This window comes from Oryctolagus cuniculus, chromosome 10 (genome assembly GCF_964237555.1).
Source record: "Oryctolagus cuniculus chromosome 10, mOryCun1.1, whole genome shotgun sequence".
NCBI lineage: Eukaryota > Metazoa > Chordata > Mammalia > Lagomorpha > Leporidae > Oryctolagus > Oryctolagus cuniculus.
Genome location: NC_091441.1, coordinates 93,199,043 through 93,213,125, shown reverse-complemented (window position 1 = coordinate 93,213,125; position 14,083 = coordinate 93,199,043). Strand labels below are relative to the sequence as shown.

Sequence of the window (14,083 nt, the reverse complement as noted above, 5' to 3'; positions counted from 1 at the left end):
AGTGAACCAGCAGATCAAAGACTCCCTCTCTCTCTCTCTCCTCTAACTCTGCCTTTCGAATAAATAAATTAATTTTTAAAAAGAACAAAACTAAAGACTTCAAATATTTCCTTTATCAAATCAAAAGGCGTTATTAATTGTCAAGGCAGTGTGTTGGATGCTGGATGTAAAATATGCTTTGAAACATGCTTTGAAATGCTGCCTGTGTAGAGAGTTCAGGCTGATCTACAATAAAATATGTTACCATAATCTAATTCCACACATATTAAATCAACGTCTTTTCACACATTGGGCAATTTTCCCTGCCAGAGATAACTAAAGATAAGCAAGGCAACGTCCTTATTCATGAGAAGTTCATACCTAGAGAGTAACACAAGTAACATCAACAGTTATATAAGAAAGAGAAGTTCCTTTAGAAATTTACAAAAGCACAGCAAGAATGGAAAACAATATATAGTCTGCTATGGTAGTAAGAAAGAAGAAAGATTTTCTGGGAGGGTACTGAAGGTGGATTCTGAATCAACAAAAGCCTGAGTTATGGGAAAGACATTTCAGGAGAGGCAACATCATAAGCAAAGGCAAGTTCTAACAGACAATTACAATGGACAGTCTACAGGCATTATAGTACTTATAACTGGCCAAAAGGTGATAGGCTAGGATAAACACATCAGACAAGTCCAGAAAGACAGATCTCAGTATGTATCTCTATATCACATGTCAAGAGATAGCCTATGGAAATTTGAAAACACTAATAATTAAATAATGAAACTACACCAACACACAGAACACAACTAAAGCAGTATTTGAAGCTGGGTATTCATTAACCTTTTTTTCCAACTTGAGAATAAACAACAAAATAAACTAGAATAAAAAAGCAGAAATTAATAGTAATATAACAGAAAGGGTTAAAATAAGTATTTCATTCATATGACTAATAACACTGGCCGGTGCTGTGGCTCACTTGGCTAGTCCTCCGCCTGCAGCACCGGCACACCGGGTTCTAGTCCCGGTTGGGGTGCCAAGTACTAGTCCCAGTTGCTCCTCCTCCAGTCTAGCTCTCTGCTGTGGCCCAGGAGGGCAGTGGAGGATGGCCCAAGTGCTTGGGTCCCTGCACCTGCATGGGAGACTGGGAGGAAGCACCCGGCTTCTGGCTTCAAATTGGCGCACTGCACCGGCTGTAGTGGCCATTAGGGGGGTGAACCAATGGAAGGAAGACCTTTCTCTCTGTCTCTCTCTAACTCTGCCTGGCCAAAAAAAAAAAAAAAAAGACTAATAAGACTAATAACACTGACAAACCTCTGGTTAAAATGACTAGTAAAAAAATAATAAATATGGAAAAGTGATTATAGGAGACACTAAAAATAGACTATATAAATTATTTTATCCCAGTAAATTTGAAAGTTTACAAGAAACGAACAAATTCCTAAATAAACAAAAGCATAATGTATAGAAATTGATCCAAGAAAACCGAAAACCTTCTCTACTATGATTGAAATCAATACATTTAAATCATTCCTAAACAAGTTTTGCAATTATGTTCTCTGTAATAAGATACAGTCTACCCTCCATATCCCTGAGTTGTGAATCCATGATTTCAACCAACCTCAGAACAAAAATCTTCAAAATAACAAAATCCAAAATGTTCCAAATAGAAAAATTTGAACTTGCCACATTCCAAGCACTGTGCTGAATCCACGAGAATAAAGTGATATGCGTATCTGTTCTACTGAAGTCTCACCATTACATATTTCTTTAGTTTTTCTTCTGCCTTGGACATTGTTTGCCATATATCTCATTTGTGTACTACTCAGGCCTACAAAGTCTGTATGTTCTGAACATGTACAGACTTTCATTATTCCATGAAAAATACAGCATAGCTATATAACATGTATATTGTGTTAGGTACTACAAGTGATCTAGAGATGATTTAAAACATATGGGAAAATATACATAAGTTACAGGCAAATACTGTGCCATTTATGTAAGGGAATTCAATATCCATGGAGTTTGTTATCAGCAGGGGGTCTTGGAACTAATACCTCACGAATACCAAAGGATCACTGTACATCTACCTCTTGCCAAACTACCCAGCTCATTCTGAGAAGCTAGTATAAAAACATTCATGCAAGAAATAGACAAGCATGATGTGAAAGAAATTTCAAGTCAACCTCATTCATCAACAGTGACCCAAATTTCTAAACAAAGCATTCAATTAAAATGTGACAACCATTCTTTCGTTTAAAAAAAAAAAAAACCAGGGCTGGCGCCAAGGCTCACTAGGCTAATCCTCCGTCGCCGGCACTCCAGATTCCAGTCCCGGTTGCTCCTCTTCCAGTCCAGCTCTCTGTTGTGGCCCGGGAAGGCGGTGGAGGATGGCCTAAGTGCTTGGGCCCTGTACCCGCATGGGAGACCAGGAAGAAGTACCTGGCTCCTGGCTTCGGATCGGCGCAGCGCGCTGACCGTAGCGGCCATTTGTGGGGTGAACCAACAGAAAGGAAGACCTCTCTGTCTCTCTGTCAAAAAAATTTATATATATACATATAGAAAAGCAGGCCTTACTAAACACTTTTCTTTAATTCCACATTAGAGATTCTATATTACACAGTAACTCAAGAAAAAGAATAGTATATGGGCAAGTGTCATAGCACAACAGGTTAAGCTGCTGCCTTCAATCCCATATAGGTGCCAGCTCACAACCCAGCTGCTCCACTTCTTCTTTTTTAAACATTTTAAAGACAAAGAGAGGGAAAGGCAAAGACAAAGGTCTTCCATTCACTGGTTCACTTCCCAAATGGCCACAACGGGCAGAGCTGGGCCAATACAAAGCCAGGAGCTTCTTCCAACTCTCCCATCTTCTACTGCTTTCCCATTCCATCAACAGAGGACAGGATTGGAAGAGGAGCAGCCAGGATACTCTATTACGACAGCATGGGTCCCCAGGCTGCTCCACTACTGTTGCAGCTCCCTGTTAATGCACCTCAGAAAAGTAATAGAAGACGGCCCAAGTGCTTGAGCCCCTGCACCGTGAGAGACCCAGATGGAGTTCCAGGATCCTGGCTGTTGCAGACATTTATCTGGAGAGTGAACCAGCAGATGAAAGATATCACTCTGTGTGTGTGTGTGTGTGTGTGTGTGTCTTCCTTTAACACTACCTTTCAAATAAATAAAATAAATCTAGGAAAAAAAAAAGAGCTGCGCCAATCCAAAGCCAGAAGCCAGGAGCTTCTCCCAGGTCTCCCATGTGAGTGCAGGGGCCCAAGGACTTAGGCCACCTTCTACTGCTTTCCCAGGCCACAGCAGAGAGCTGGATCGGAAGAGGAGCAGCTGGTACTAGGACCGGCGCCCATATGGGATGCTGGCACTTCAGGCAAGGGCTTTATCCCGCTGCACCACAGCACCGGCCCCTAAAGCAATTTCAATAATAAAAATATCCTTGAATATTAATATCTACAACATACATAGAATACCTGCACAAGTATAAAACATAAGAAACTCAATTTATTTTAAATTTGCATCTCAGGAAATTACAAACTAATCACACTAAGAGAGTAAGATAGTTGGGCTCCTGCCACCCATCTCCTGCCTTCAACCTGTCCCAATGTCAGCTGTTGCAGATATCTATAAAGTGAGCCATCAGATGGAAGCTATCTCATTTCTTTTTTTAAATTTTATTAATTTTTTTAGCTATCTCAGTTCTAACATAAATTTCTTCCAAAAAATGGCATCATCATGGCATAAAGGGTAAAGCGGCCACCCGCAGTGTTGACATCCCATATGGGCACCGGTTTGAGTCCTTGCTGCTCCTCTTCCAATCCAGCTCTCCGTTATGGCCTGGGAGAGCAGTAGAAAAAGGCCCAAGTGCTTGGGCCTCTGCACCCACATGGGAGACCAGGCAGAAGCTCCTGTCTCCTGGTTTCGGCTTGGCACAGCTCCAACCACTGCAGCCATCTGGGGAGCGAAGCACAAGATGGAAGATCTCGCTTGCTCTCTCTGCCTCTGCCTCTCTGTGACTCCGCCTTTCAAATAAATAAGTAAATCTTAAAAATGACATTATCTGGGGCCACCGCTGTGGCGCAGGAGGTAAATGCCCTGGCCTGAAGCGCCAGCTCGAAACCCAGCTGCTCCACTTCCAATCCAGCCCTCTGCTATGACCTGGGATAGTAGTAGAAGATGGCCCAAGTCCTTGGGCCCTGCACCTGCGTGGGAGACCTAGAGGAAGCTCCTGGCTCCTGGCTTCGCATCGGCGCAGCTCCGGCCATTGCAGCCAATTGGGGAGTGAACCATCAGATGGAAGATCTCTCTCTCTCTCTGCTTCTCCTCTCTCTGTGTAACTCTTTCAAGTTCAAAAAGAAATAAATCTTTAAAAAATGGCATTATCTGTGTAAAAAATTTTCTCCCTCTGTACTGGAACTTCCCACATGTACGTGATCTCATCTGTTTCATTTCACAAGAAAATAAACCATCAAGGCAGGCATTTAGCTTAGCCGTTAAGCCTGCATCCTGTATCAGAATGCCTAGACTTGAAGGGCTTGTGCTACAGCTTAGAGAGTAAAGCCACCACCCGCAGGGAGGGTCTCCCATGTGAGTGCAGGGATCCAAAGACTGCTTTTCTTGGCACGTTAGCAGGGAGCTGGATCCCGGGTACTGAACTGGTAACTACTTGGGAATCTGGCATCTCAGGTACCAGCTGCACCACAATGCCAGCCCTGAAATAATGCTGTATTAAAAGCCACATTTTGGAGCCAGTGCCATGGCTCACTTGATTAATCCTCCACCTGCGGCGCTGGCATCCCATATGGGCGCTGGTATCCCATATGGGCGCCAGTTCTAGTCCTGGTTGCTCTCTTCCAGTCCAGCTCTCTACTGTGGCCCAGGAGGGCAGTGGAGGATGGCCCAAGTGCTTGGGAGAACCGGAAAAAGCACCTGTTTCCTGGCTTCGGGTCAGCACAGCGCCGGCCATAGCACCAATTTGGGGAGTGAACCAATGCAAGGAAGACCTTTCTTTCTCTCCTCTCTATCTGTCTATAACTCTACCTATCAAATAAAAAAAAAAAAGCCACATATTGGGGCTGACAGTGCCAGGTCCCACTTGGGTGCCAGTTCACGTCCCAGCTGCTCCATTTCTGACCCAGCATGGAGACCAGGAACAAGCACCTGGCTCCCTCTTGGCTTCAGATCGGTGCAGCACGGCCTTAGCAGCCATATGGGGAGTGAACCAACAGGAAGGAAGAACTTTCTCTCTGTCTTCTCCATCTCTCTCTCTCTGTTCATAACTCTACCTGTCAAATTAAAAAAAAAAAAAAAAAGGAAAGAAAAGCCACATATCGGGGCTGACAGTGCCGGGTCCCACTTGGGTGCCAGTTCAAGTCCCGGCTGCTCTACTTCTGACCCAGCTCCCTGCTAACGCATCTGGGAAAGCAGCACAGGATGGCTCAAGTCTTTGGAGACCCAGTAGAAGCTCCACGTCCTGGCTTTGGATTGGCCCAACTCTGCCCATTGCGGCCATTAGAGGAGTCTACCAACGGATATAAGACCTCTCTTTCTCTCTCTTTGTATCTGCCTTTCAGATAAACAAGTAAATCTTAATAAAAATGCCCTGGCCTGAAGCGCCGGCATCCCTTATGGGCAATGGTTCTAGTCCCAGCTGCTCCTCTTCCGATCCAGCTCTCTGCTGTGGCCTGGAAAAGCAGTAGAAGATGGCCCAAGTCCTTGGGCCCTTGCACCTGTGTGGGAGACCCGGAAGAAGCTCCTGGCTCCTGGCTTTCGATCAGCACAGTTCTGGCCATTGCGGCCAATTGGGGAGTGAACCAGAGGGTGGAAGACCTCTCTCTCCGCCTCTCCTCTCTGTGTAACTCTGACTTTCAAATAAATAAATCTTTAAAAAAAAAGAAAAAAAACTCAAAACTTGGAATGGTTACTTCCCTTCCCAGCAACCACCTGATCTTCAGCTAAACCACAGATACTGGCATCATACATTAATTTTCCATTTACTTCTCAACCCATCACAATCTGATGTCTGACCCAATCCCTCTGCCTAAACCAGTGATATTCAGTATCTATTAAACGGTTTCACTGGAGTCGGCACTGTGGCATAGTGAGTAAAGCCACCACCTGCAATGCCGGCATCCAATATGAACGTTGGTTCAAGTCCCTGCTGCTCTGCTTCTGATCCAGCTCTCTGCTATTGCCTGGCAAAGTAGTAGAAGATGGCCCAAGTCCTTGGGCCCCTGCACCTGCACGGGATACCTGGAAGAAGCTCCTGGCTTCGAATTGGCTCAGCTCTGGCCATTGAGGCCATCTGGGGAGTGAACCAGCAGATGGACGACCTCTCTATCTCTCTGCCTCTCGGTAACCCTGCCTTTCAAATAAATACAAAAAAACATTTAAAAATAGTTAAGTGAAAAAAAAAAATTGGGTTCTACTTAGTAAATATCCCACAGAAGTCTCTTATCATTATTCTTACCATTCTCATCACATCACTGGGACCCACTAATAAGTATTCCACCTCATCTCCCCTGTTCAATTTATTTTCTAAGAAAGAGTAAGCAAGCAAAGATTTCAAAATACAGATCTGATTATGTTGCATACATACTCAATGCCCCATCCCACTTTCTTTAAACTCTTCAAAACCCACTGCTCTTAGAATCAAGTTCAAGCTCCCATTTTAACATTGCCTGAATGATGCTGTATTATACCATACTGGCTCCATCTGCTACTCCCTCCAACTACTATAGTGTTATTTTATCTCTTCAAATTCTTTTTTTATCTTCATATATGCTACCGTATCTGCTGAACAAATGACATCTATCTGAATATTCATCACTCTTATAATCCAGAACAGAGTATCTTTGTCTTCCATACTATATGCCCTCTGTAAGAAAGTGATTCTCAATATACATATTTGTTGACTATTATATTCATAATAACAAAGTTTAAAAAACTTACTTCATGGGGAAGATTAGTCTGTATGTCTAGTGACATGGCCAAAAAGAGTAACAGAAGATATAGTAAAACATGGTTAGCTAAGTGGTAGCAATAAAGAGTATTCTGAGAGGCAAAATAAACTGAAATATTAACATGGTCACTTACTAATATGCACATTTCTTAAAGAGAATGAGGAAGACTTTAAAACCTTTGACTCACAAGCTTTTCTTTCTCTAGTTTTTGCAGTAAATTCTCCATGTTACTTCCAATCCTTGTCTTTTCTACAACTTCATAAAGACTGCAGTACATTCCATTCTTCAAAACTGATGAGGAAAAAAAAAAGTAAATATCTAACTGAAGTCTGCTTCCTACACATTTTAGTAAAATCATATTACTTTACCTTCATTTGGGCCTAAGTACGTTTCCTTATAAAACAGTGCTGGAGGGATTTTCTGTTTCAGATGATCAATACTCATAACTGTTTCAACATCTAACTTCTCAGGACTGAAAGAAATCAAAAAAGTATGTTTGCCTCACCTGTATTTTTAACCCTAGCAATGGTATCTCTTTGTTTATCTCTCATAGTTACAAAAATACTTGAGGGAAACAGAAGGGCGTATTCATTAATATCCCATCTTTATTCTAAACAGAACTTTAACATGTTAAGTCCAGATGTCCATACACAGGTAGACAGTTTGGCAACAAAAGCCAGAAGCTGAGCCTTTGTGCCAATTTTACTAACCACAAAGATTAAAGTGTTGTCATTTTATAGTGGTGGTCACAAAATACTATTTTAGACTTTTTTATTCCAACATACATTGCATATAAAACTCTGTATATTTTAACCAAACTCACTACATCAAACTTCCTTCCATCAAGGAGCTGGTACCTTATAAATCTATTATATTCTATTCAAGTTGCTAGATGAGAAACACATCTAACTAGGATAAAACTTTGAAAAATTACTTCTCATATTTAAAATTACTAGAAAAAAGTTGCATAACATAAATAAGATCCCACTAGCAACCACCAACTATTTTCTTAGAATGTAACATACTTACAGCTTGATAGGCAAAAAAGCTCGAGTGGGTGACCTCAAAGAAATGTAACAAAGAAGTTTTCCTTTATTTAAAAGCTGTCCTTTCCATAAGGTGTAGTTAAATTTATCTAAATAAAAAAATGACACAGCTCAGTCTCTTAACAGCTCAAAGAAGTGAATGCAGGTTTATTAGAAATGAGGGAAAGAATTTAGAAACAAGGCTTTTAAGCCGAAAATTTAAAAGATACTCATCTACTCACACTAAAGTTCAAATGTTATCTTTTCCTCTAAAGAAAACACCAGCTACAAAGAATGATAAATTTATCTGTCACTAGCAGGCGTATGACCTAGTGGCTAGGATGCCCATGTCCCACGCTGATATATCTATTTTCAGTACCTGGCTCTGGCTCCTGACCTAAGCATCCTGCTAATGCAGACTCTAGGAGGCAGCATCAATGCTTCAAGTAACTAGGTCCCTGATACCTACATGGGAGGCCTGGATTGTGTCTAGTCCCCAGCTTCCTGGCCCAGCATGAGCCACTGCAGGCATCTGGGGAGTGAACCACTGATAGGAGCTCTGTCTCTCTCTCTGACTCTCAAATTAAAAAAGGGAGAGGTGGAAGAGCGGGAAGAATCTTTCCTTAAAATAAAAATTTAAGAAGAGAAACATTTCACAATCTTTTCTTACATCTATTTATTCTTTCAATTTATTTAAAGTAAAGAATGTAGAAATCTTACCTACGTTTCTATCCACATTAAAGCTGTTGGATCTACAAGTAAATTTTTAAAAAGAGAAATGTTACTGATTGAAAACATGAAAGTTAATATTTAGGACCTTGATGTAATATTTTAAAAGGCACATTGCACAAAGTAATTAAACTCTTCTTCCAAAAAGGAAAAGCAATTGAACTATTCATTATAAAATTTAATAAATCCAAGTCTTGTTAAAGAAAAAGTATTTTACTCAAATTACCCTATTTGTCCAAACTTAAGGGAACTTTTCCCAAAAAAAGATATTAAAAAAAGACATATTCTACATGTATTTATATATATTCACTCATCACTACATACTTAATAAACTCTTATTATTTACCAGGCATAATTTTTTCTAAGATTTATTTATTTATTTGAAAGTCAGAGTTACAGAGAGAGAGAGAGAGAGAGAGAGAGAGAGAAAAGTCTTCCATCTACTGGTTTACTCCCCAAATGGCCATACCAGATGGAGCTGCACCAATCAGAAGCCAGGAGCTTTTTTTAGGTCCCCTACGCTGGTGCAGGGGCCTAAGGACTTGGGCCTTCTTCTACTACCTTCCCAGGCCATAGCAGAGAGCTATGGAGCAGCCGGGACTTGAACCGGCACCCATATGGGATGCAGGCAGCGGCTTTACCCGCCATGCCCTTATCAGGCATAATTCTAAGTAACAGGATTTCAGGGATAAACAGAATTAAGTCCCTGCTTTCATAGAACTTACTATCTAATGAGGAAGACAGACAACACAGGAAGTACATAGTTACCAGATGATGGTTTTAATTTCTATGGGAAAACAGAGACATAAGTGTATAGGGAGTAAAAATAATCATCATCATCATCATCATCAAGGCAGGTGCTGTGGTATAGTGGGTAACAACTCTGCTTTTGTGACACCAACATCCCATATAAGCACCGGTTCAAGACCTGGCTAGTCCACTTTCAAAACAGCTCCCTGTTAATGTGCCTGGGAAAGCAGCAAAGATGGTTCAAGTGCTTGGGCTCAGGCATCCATGTGGGAAACCCAGAAGAAGATCCTAGCTTTGGACTGGCTCAATACCAGCTGTTGTGGTCATTTGGAGAGTGAACCAGCAGATGAAGACCTCTCTCTCTGCCTCTTCCTCTCTGTAACTCTTTCAAATATATAAATAAATCTTCAAAATAAGAGATGCTTCTGTAAATAATAGGAATATTTCATAAAATACCTTAGCTGTAGCTGTTTTTTTCATGTGTGTCTGTGTATATTCCAGAAATTTCCAAATTGTAGGAAAAACCCCAGCCTTCAATTGCAGGTAAAAGGAAATAGAGGCCAAGTTATAGAGTGGTCCACTACAGAAAGTCTGTCTAGGCAGGGGCCAGCACCATGGCTTAGTAGGTTAAGCCTTTGCTTGCAGCACCAGCATCCCATATGGGCATCAGTTCATGTCCTGGGTGCTCCTCTGCTGATTCAGCTCTCTGCCTACGGCCTGGGAAAGCAGTGGAAGATGATCCCAGTGCTTGGGTCCCTGTACCCGCGTGGGAGACCAGAAAGAAGCTCGTGGCTCCTGGCTTCAGATAGGCTCAGCTCCAGCCATGACAGCCATTTGGGAAGTAAACCAGCAGATGGAAGACCTCTCTCTCTGTCTCTCCCTCTGTCTGTAACTCTGTCTCTCAAATAAATACATAAAATCTTAAAAAAATAAAAATCAGAGACAGCCTTATGATATTGTCACCTTTAAAGAGAGACATGAATAAACTACACACATAAATGTGGAAAGACAACAAATGAGCAAATGCAAGGTATTCACTGCACAGTGACACAGCAGTGTTCAGTCAATGCTTGAATGAAATGCTATGGAGGGGGCCGGCACCGTGGCACAGCAGGTAAAGCTGCCATCTGCAGTGCCGGCATCCCATATGGGTGCCTGTTCAAGTCCCGGCTGCTGCACTTCCAATCCAGCACTCTGCTATGGCCTGGGCAAACAGTGGAAGATGGCCCAAGTCCTTGGGCCCCTGCACTTGCATGGGAAGACCCGGAGGAAACTCCTGGCATCTGGCTTCAGATCAGCACAGCACTGGCCATTGCAGCCATCTGGCGAGTAAACCAGCGAAAGAAGACCTCTCTCTCTCTCTGCCTCTCCTCTCTTTGCGTAACTCTGACTTTCAAATAAACAAATAAATATTTTTTAAAAATGCTATGGAGGTCAACAGATGGGATCAAAGAGGTGGCAAGGAAAACAGCCAGTCATCAGTGCTAGGGGTGCAACCTCTTAAGTGCTACAGGTCTTTTAAAGATCACTTATGAAAAAGAGTGAATATATATAATATGGATTATAAATAGTCTTTTAAAAATGAAAACAGGGGGCCAGCATTGTAGTGCAGTAGGTTAAGCCTCCGCCAGAATACCACATGGGCGCCCATACATGTCTGGCTGCTCCACTTCCAAATCAACTCTCTGCTAATGGCCTGAGAAAGCACTGGAAGATGGCCCAAGTGCTTGGACTTCTGAACTCATGTGGGAGACCTGGAAGAAGCTCGTGGTTCCGGCCTTTGGATTGGCCCAGCTCTGGCCACTGTGGGCATCTGGGGAGTGAACCAGTGGATGGAAGACCTGTCTCTCCCTCTCTTTCTCTCTGTAACTCTGCCTCTCAAACAAATAAGTAAATCTTTTAAATAAAAAAAGACAAAGGAAACCTAACTGTTTTGATATTCTGCAAATTAGTACTTTGCGACTATGTAAGGTTCCCAGGGTTCGTTCACTGACACCAAAAAACTCAAATGATTTAAGAGGAAAAAAATTTGATGCACAAAATTGATAAAGATGTCAATCTCAAAATGATCTTAAATGTCATGATATGTGATTTTTTTAAAAGAGTTATTTTATTTATTTAAAAGACTTACAGAGAGAGGTCTTCCATCCGCTGGTTCACTCCCCAAATAGCCACAACGGCCGAAGTTGGGCCAATCCAAAGCCAGGAGCCTAGAGCCTAGAGCTTTTTCTGGGTCTCCTACATGAGTGCAGGGGCCCAAGGATTTGGGCCATCCTCTGCTGCTTTCCCAGCCACATTAGCGGGGAGCTGGATCAGAAGTGGAGCAGCCAGAACTCAAACCATATGGGATGTCAGCACTGAAGGCGGCAGCTTAACCCTCTACACCACAGTGACAGCCCCAGTATGTAACTGGCATTGTGGTGTGATAGGTTAAGCTGACACCTGAGACATCAGCTTCCCATGTGGGTGCCAGTTCTCTACTTGGGATCCAGCTCCCTACTAATGTGTGAAGAAAAGCAGTCTTTGGACCCCTGCACTCACATAGGAGATACCCCCCCCCCCCCAATGGCTTTCCAGGTTCCTGCCTCTGGCTATTTCTATCCCCGCCTATTTCAGCCATTTGGGGAATAAACCAGTGGAAAGATCTCTTTAACCCTGCCTTTCAAATAATTTTTAAAAAGCAGTATTTCTAAATCAAAATGAATCACATCATTTTAAATATGTATAGGTACCCAAAATAAATAGACATTCCTATATATTTCTCCTATATTCCTATAAATTAACTTATTCCATTCAACTAAAACATTTTGTGGAAGCACCATGGGAAAAAGGAGGCAACTCCTTTGTATTTGGTCACCTTGTCTAAGAACTTATGAGAAAACATCAATGGTACTCAATACTTGCTGAAAATCAGAATCACCTGGAAGCTTTTAAAAACTACATATGTCTAGGTTGCACTCTAAATATCGATTTAACTGGTTTGAGGTGAGGCTGGGGCATCTTTAGTAAAAATTCCCCATTCCAAGAGAGCTAACACATATACCAAGTCTCACTTTTTTTTTTCTCTGTCTCTCCCTCTCACTGTCTACCAAGTCTCACTTCTAAAAATTGCCATTTACTCAACTACACAAATCTTTAATACCAAGATAAAGACTTTAATGGGGCCAGTGTGATAAAATGGGTAAAGTCACCAGATACAATGTCAGCATCCAAATGGGCACTGGTTCAAGTCCTGCCTGCTCCACTTCTGATCCAACTCCCTGCCTGGGAAAGGCAGCATAGGATAGTCCAAGTGCTTGGGCCCCTGCCACCCACATGGCAGATCCAGAGGGAGCCCCTGGCCCAGCCTTGGCTGTTGCAGCCATTTGGGGACTGAATGAGCAGATAGAAGATCTCTGTCTTTCTCCCTCTCTCTGTAACTCTGCCTTTCAAATAAATAAAAAGAGGTTAACCACGTGAGGTTTGAGTAAATTTTAGTTTGTATTTTCAAAATGTCTGACCTTCACCATGAATTTCATCATAAATACTTAAGTATCCAACTAATTTCAAGAGAAATTAAAAAAAAAAAGTAAAGAAAGTGATCCTCCTAACTCAGCAGCACAGGCTCTGTAATAAATCACCCATTTATGTCTAAAAGTCATAGGTCTTACCTTGATGAAGTTGCAAACTTTGGTGATTGTATATCATCTTTATAAGTAAAAGACACAACTGCATATGGACATACGTGTCTAGGTCTTCGCCTTAGTTCATCAAAGCCATACTCATAAAAATAATACTAAAAATTAAAAAACGCAGAATTAAAAATGCAGGAATTAGAGTGGAACCATGTATTTATATCTGAATTCTGAGAAACAGAAAACCATTTAGGCACCTCTGACAAATTTTTTTTAAGCTCCATTTGTCAATTCAACAAATATAATTTGTATTCAATACTCATTTTGATGTAAAATATTCTGCTTCTGTGTATCAGCTCTCAGGGTACAATCAGACATTCTAAAAGTTTACTTCTAAAGAGTTGCCCACTGGGCATGTCCAACACATTTCTTAATAAGCATATTAAGAGTAGAGTCTAGGCTCCCAGGTAAACCTAGAAAAGCCAACTTGACACAAAAAGCAAAATACAAAAGATACAATCTCCACCAAATATAACTACCATTTTTATTATTAAAAAAAAAAAAAACTTATCAGGATCCAACTGCAAATAAAGCAGAAAAGGAGATGTTGAAAAAATACACTCATAGGTGACAAAGGCAAGCAACTCTCTTCCCATAATCCACCAGTATCTTCCCTTCACCTACTCACCACATTCATTAAGCTAGAGTTTTGTGACTTGCAGACTAGTATCTTTCACTTAAAAACACTACTTGAATTTACAGACAAAGCAGCATTGTCCCTCAAAGTCCATTCCCCTAGGAAACAACTGACTTCAATAATGCTGCTGTTACTGCAAAAATGTCTCAGAATCCTTTTAAAGTCTAAAGCCATTATACAAGTTCTCCTAGAAAAAACCAGTAATCCCTTATAGTTATACCTCATATCTACCAATACTACTATTGTCCAGAAGGTTATCAAATGAGTCAACTCCAGGTGACTGGTAAATACTCAACAACTGGTCGTCCCCAC

General features: G+C 41.5%; 1 protein-coding gene across 7 annotated transcripts in view; it reads right to left on the bottom strand.

Moving 5' to 3' along the window:
• Positions 1-14,083, bottom strand: part of TASOR (transcription activation suppressor) — a 61,914-nt gene that overhangs the window by 34,002 nt on the left and 13,829 nt on the right. For all 7 annotated transcript variants that reach the window (XR_007921897.2, XR_011379505.1, XM_008260820.4 and 4 more), the window contains exons 7-11: positions 13,111-13,235; positions 8,702-8,733; positions 7,986-8,091; positions 7,325-7,428; positions 7,144-7,247 (exon numbers count right to left, since the gene is read on the bottom strand). Coding sequence is in view for 5 of the 7 variants with exons in the window: in XM_008260820.4 (XP_008259042.2) it covers positions 7,144-7,247; positions 7,325-7,428; positions 7,986-8,091; positions 8,702-8,733; positions 13,111-13,235 (471 nt within the window). In the remaining 2 variants the exon portion in view is untranslated. The remainder of the gene's footprint in view (positions 1-7,143; positions 7,248-7,324; positions 7,429-7,985; positions 8,092-8,701; positions 8,734-13,110; positions 13,236-14,083) is intronic.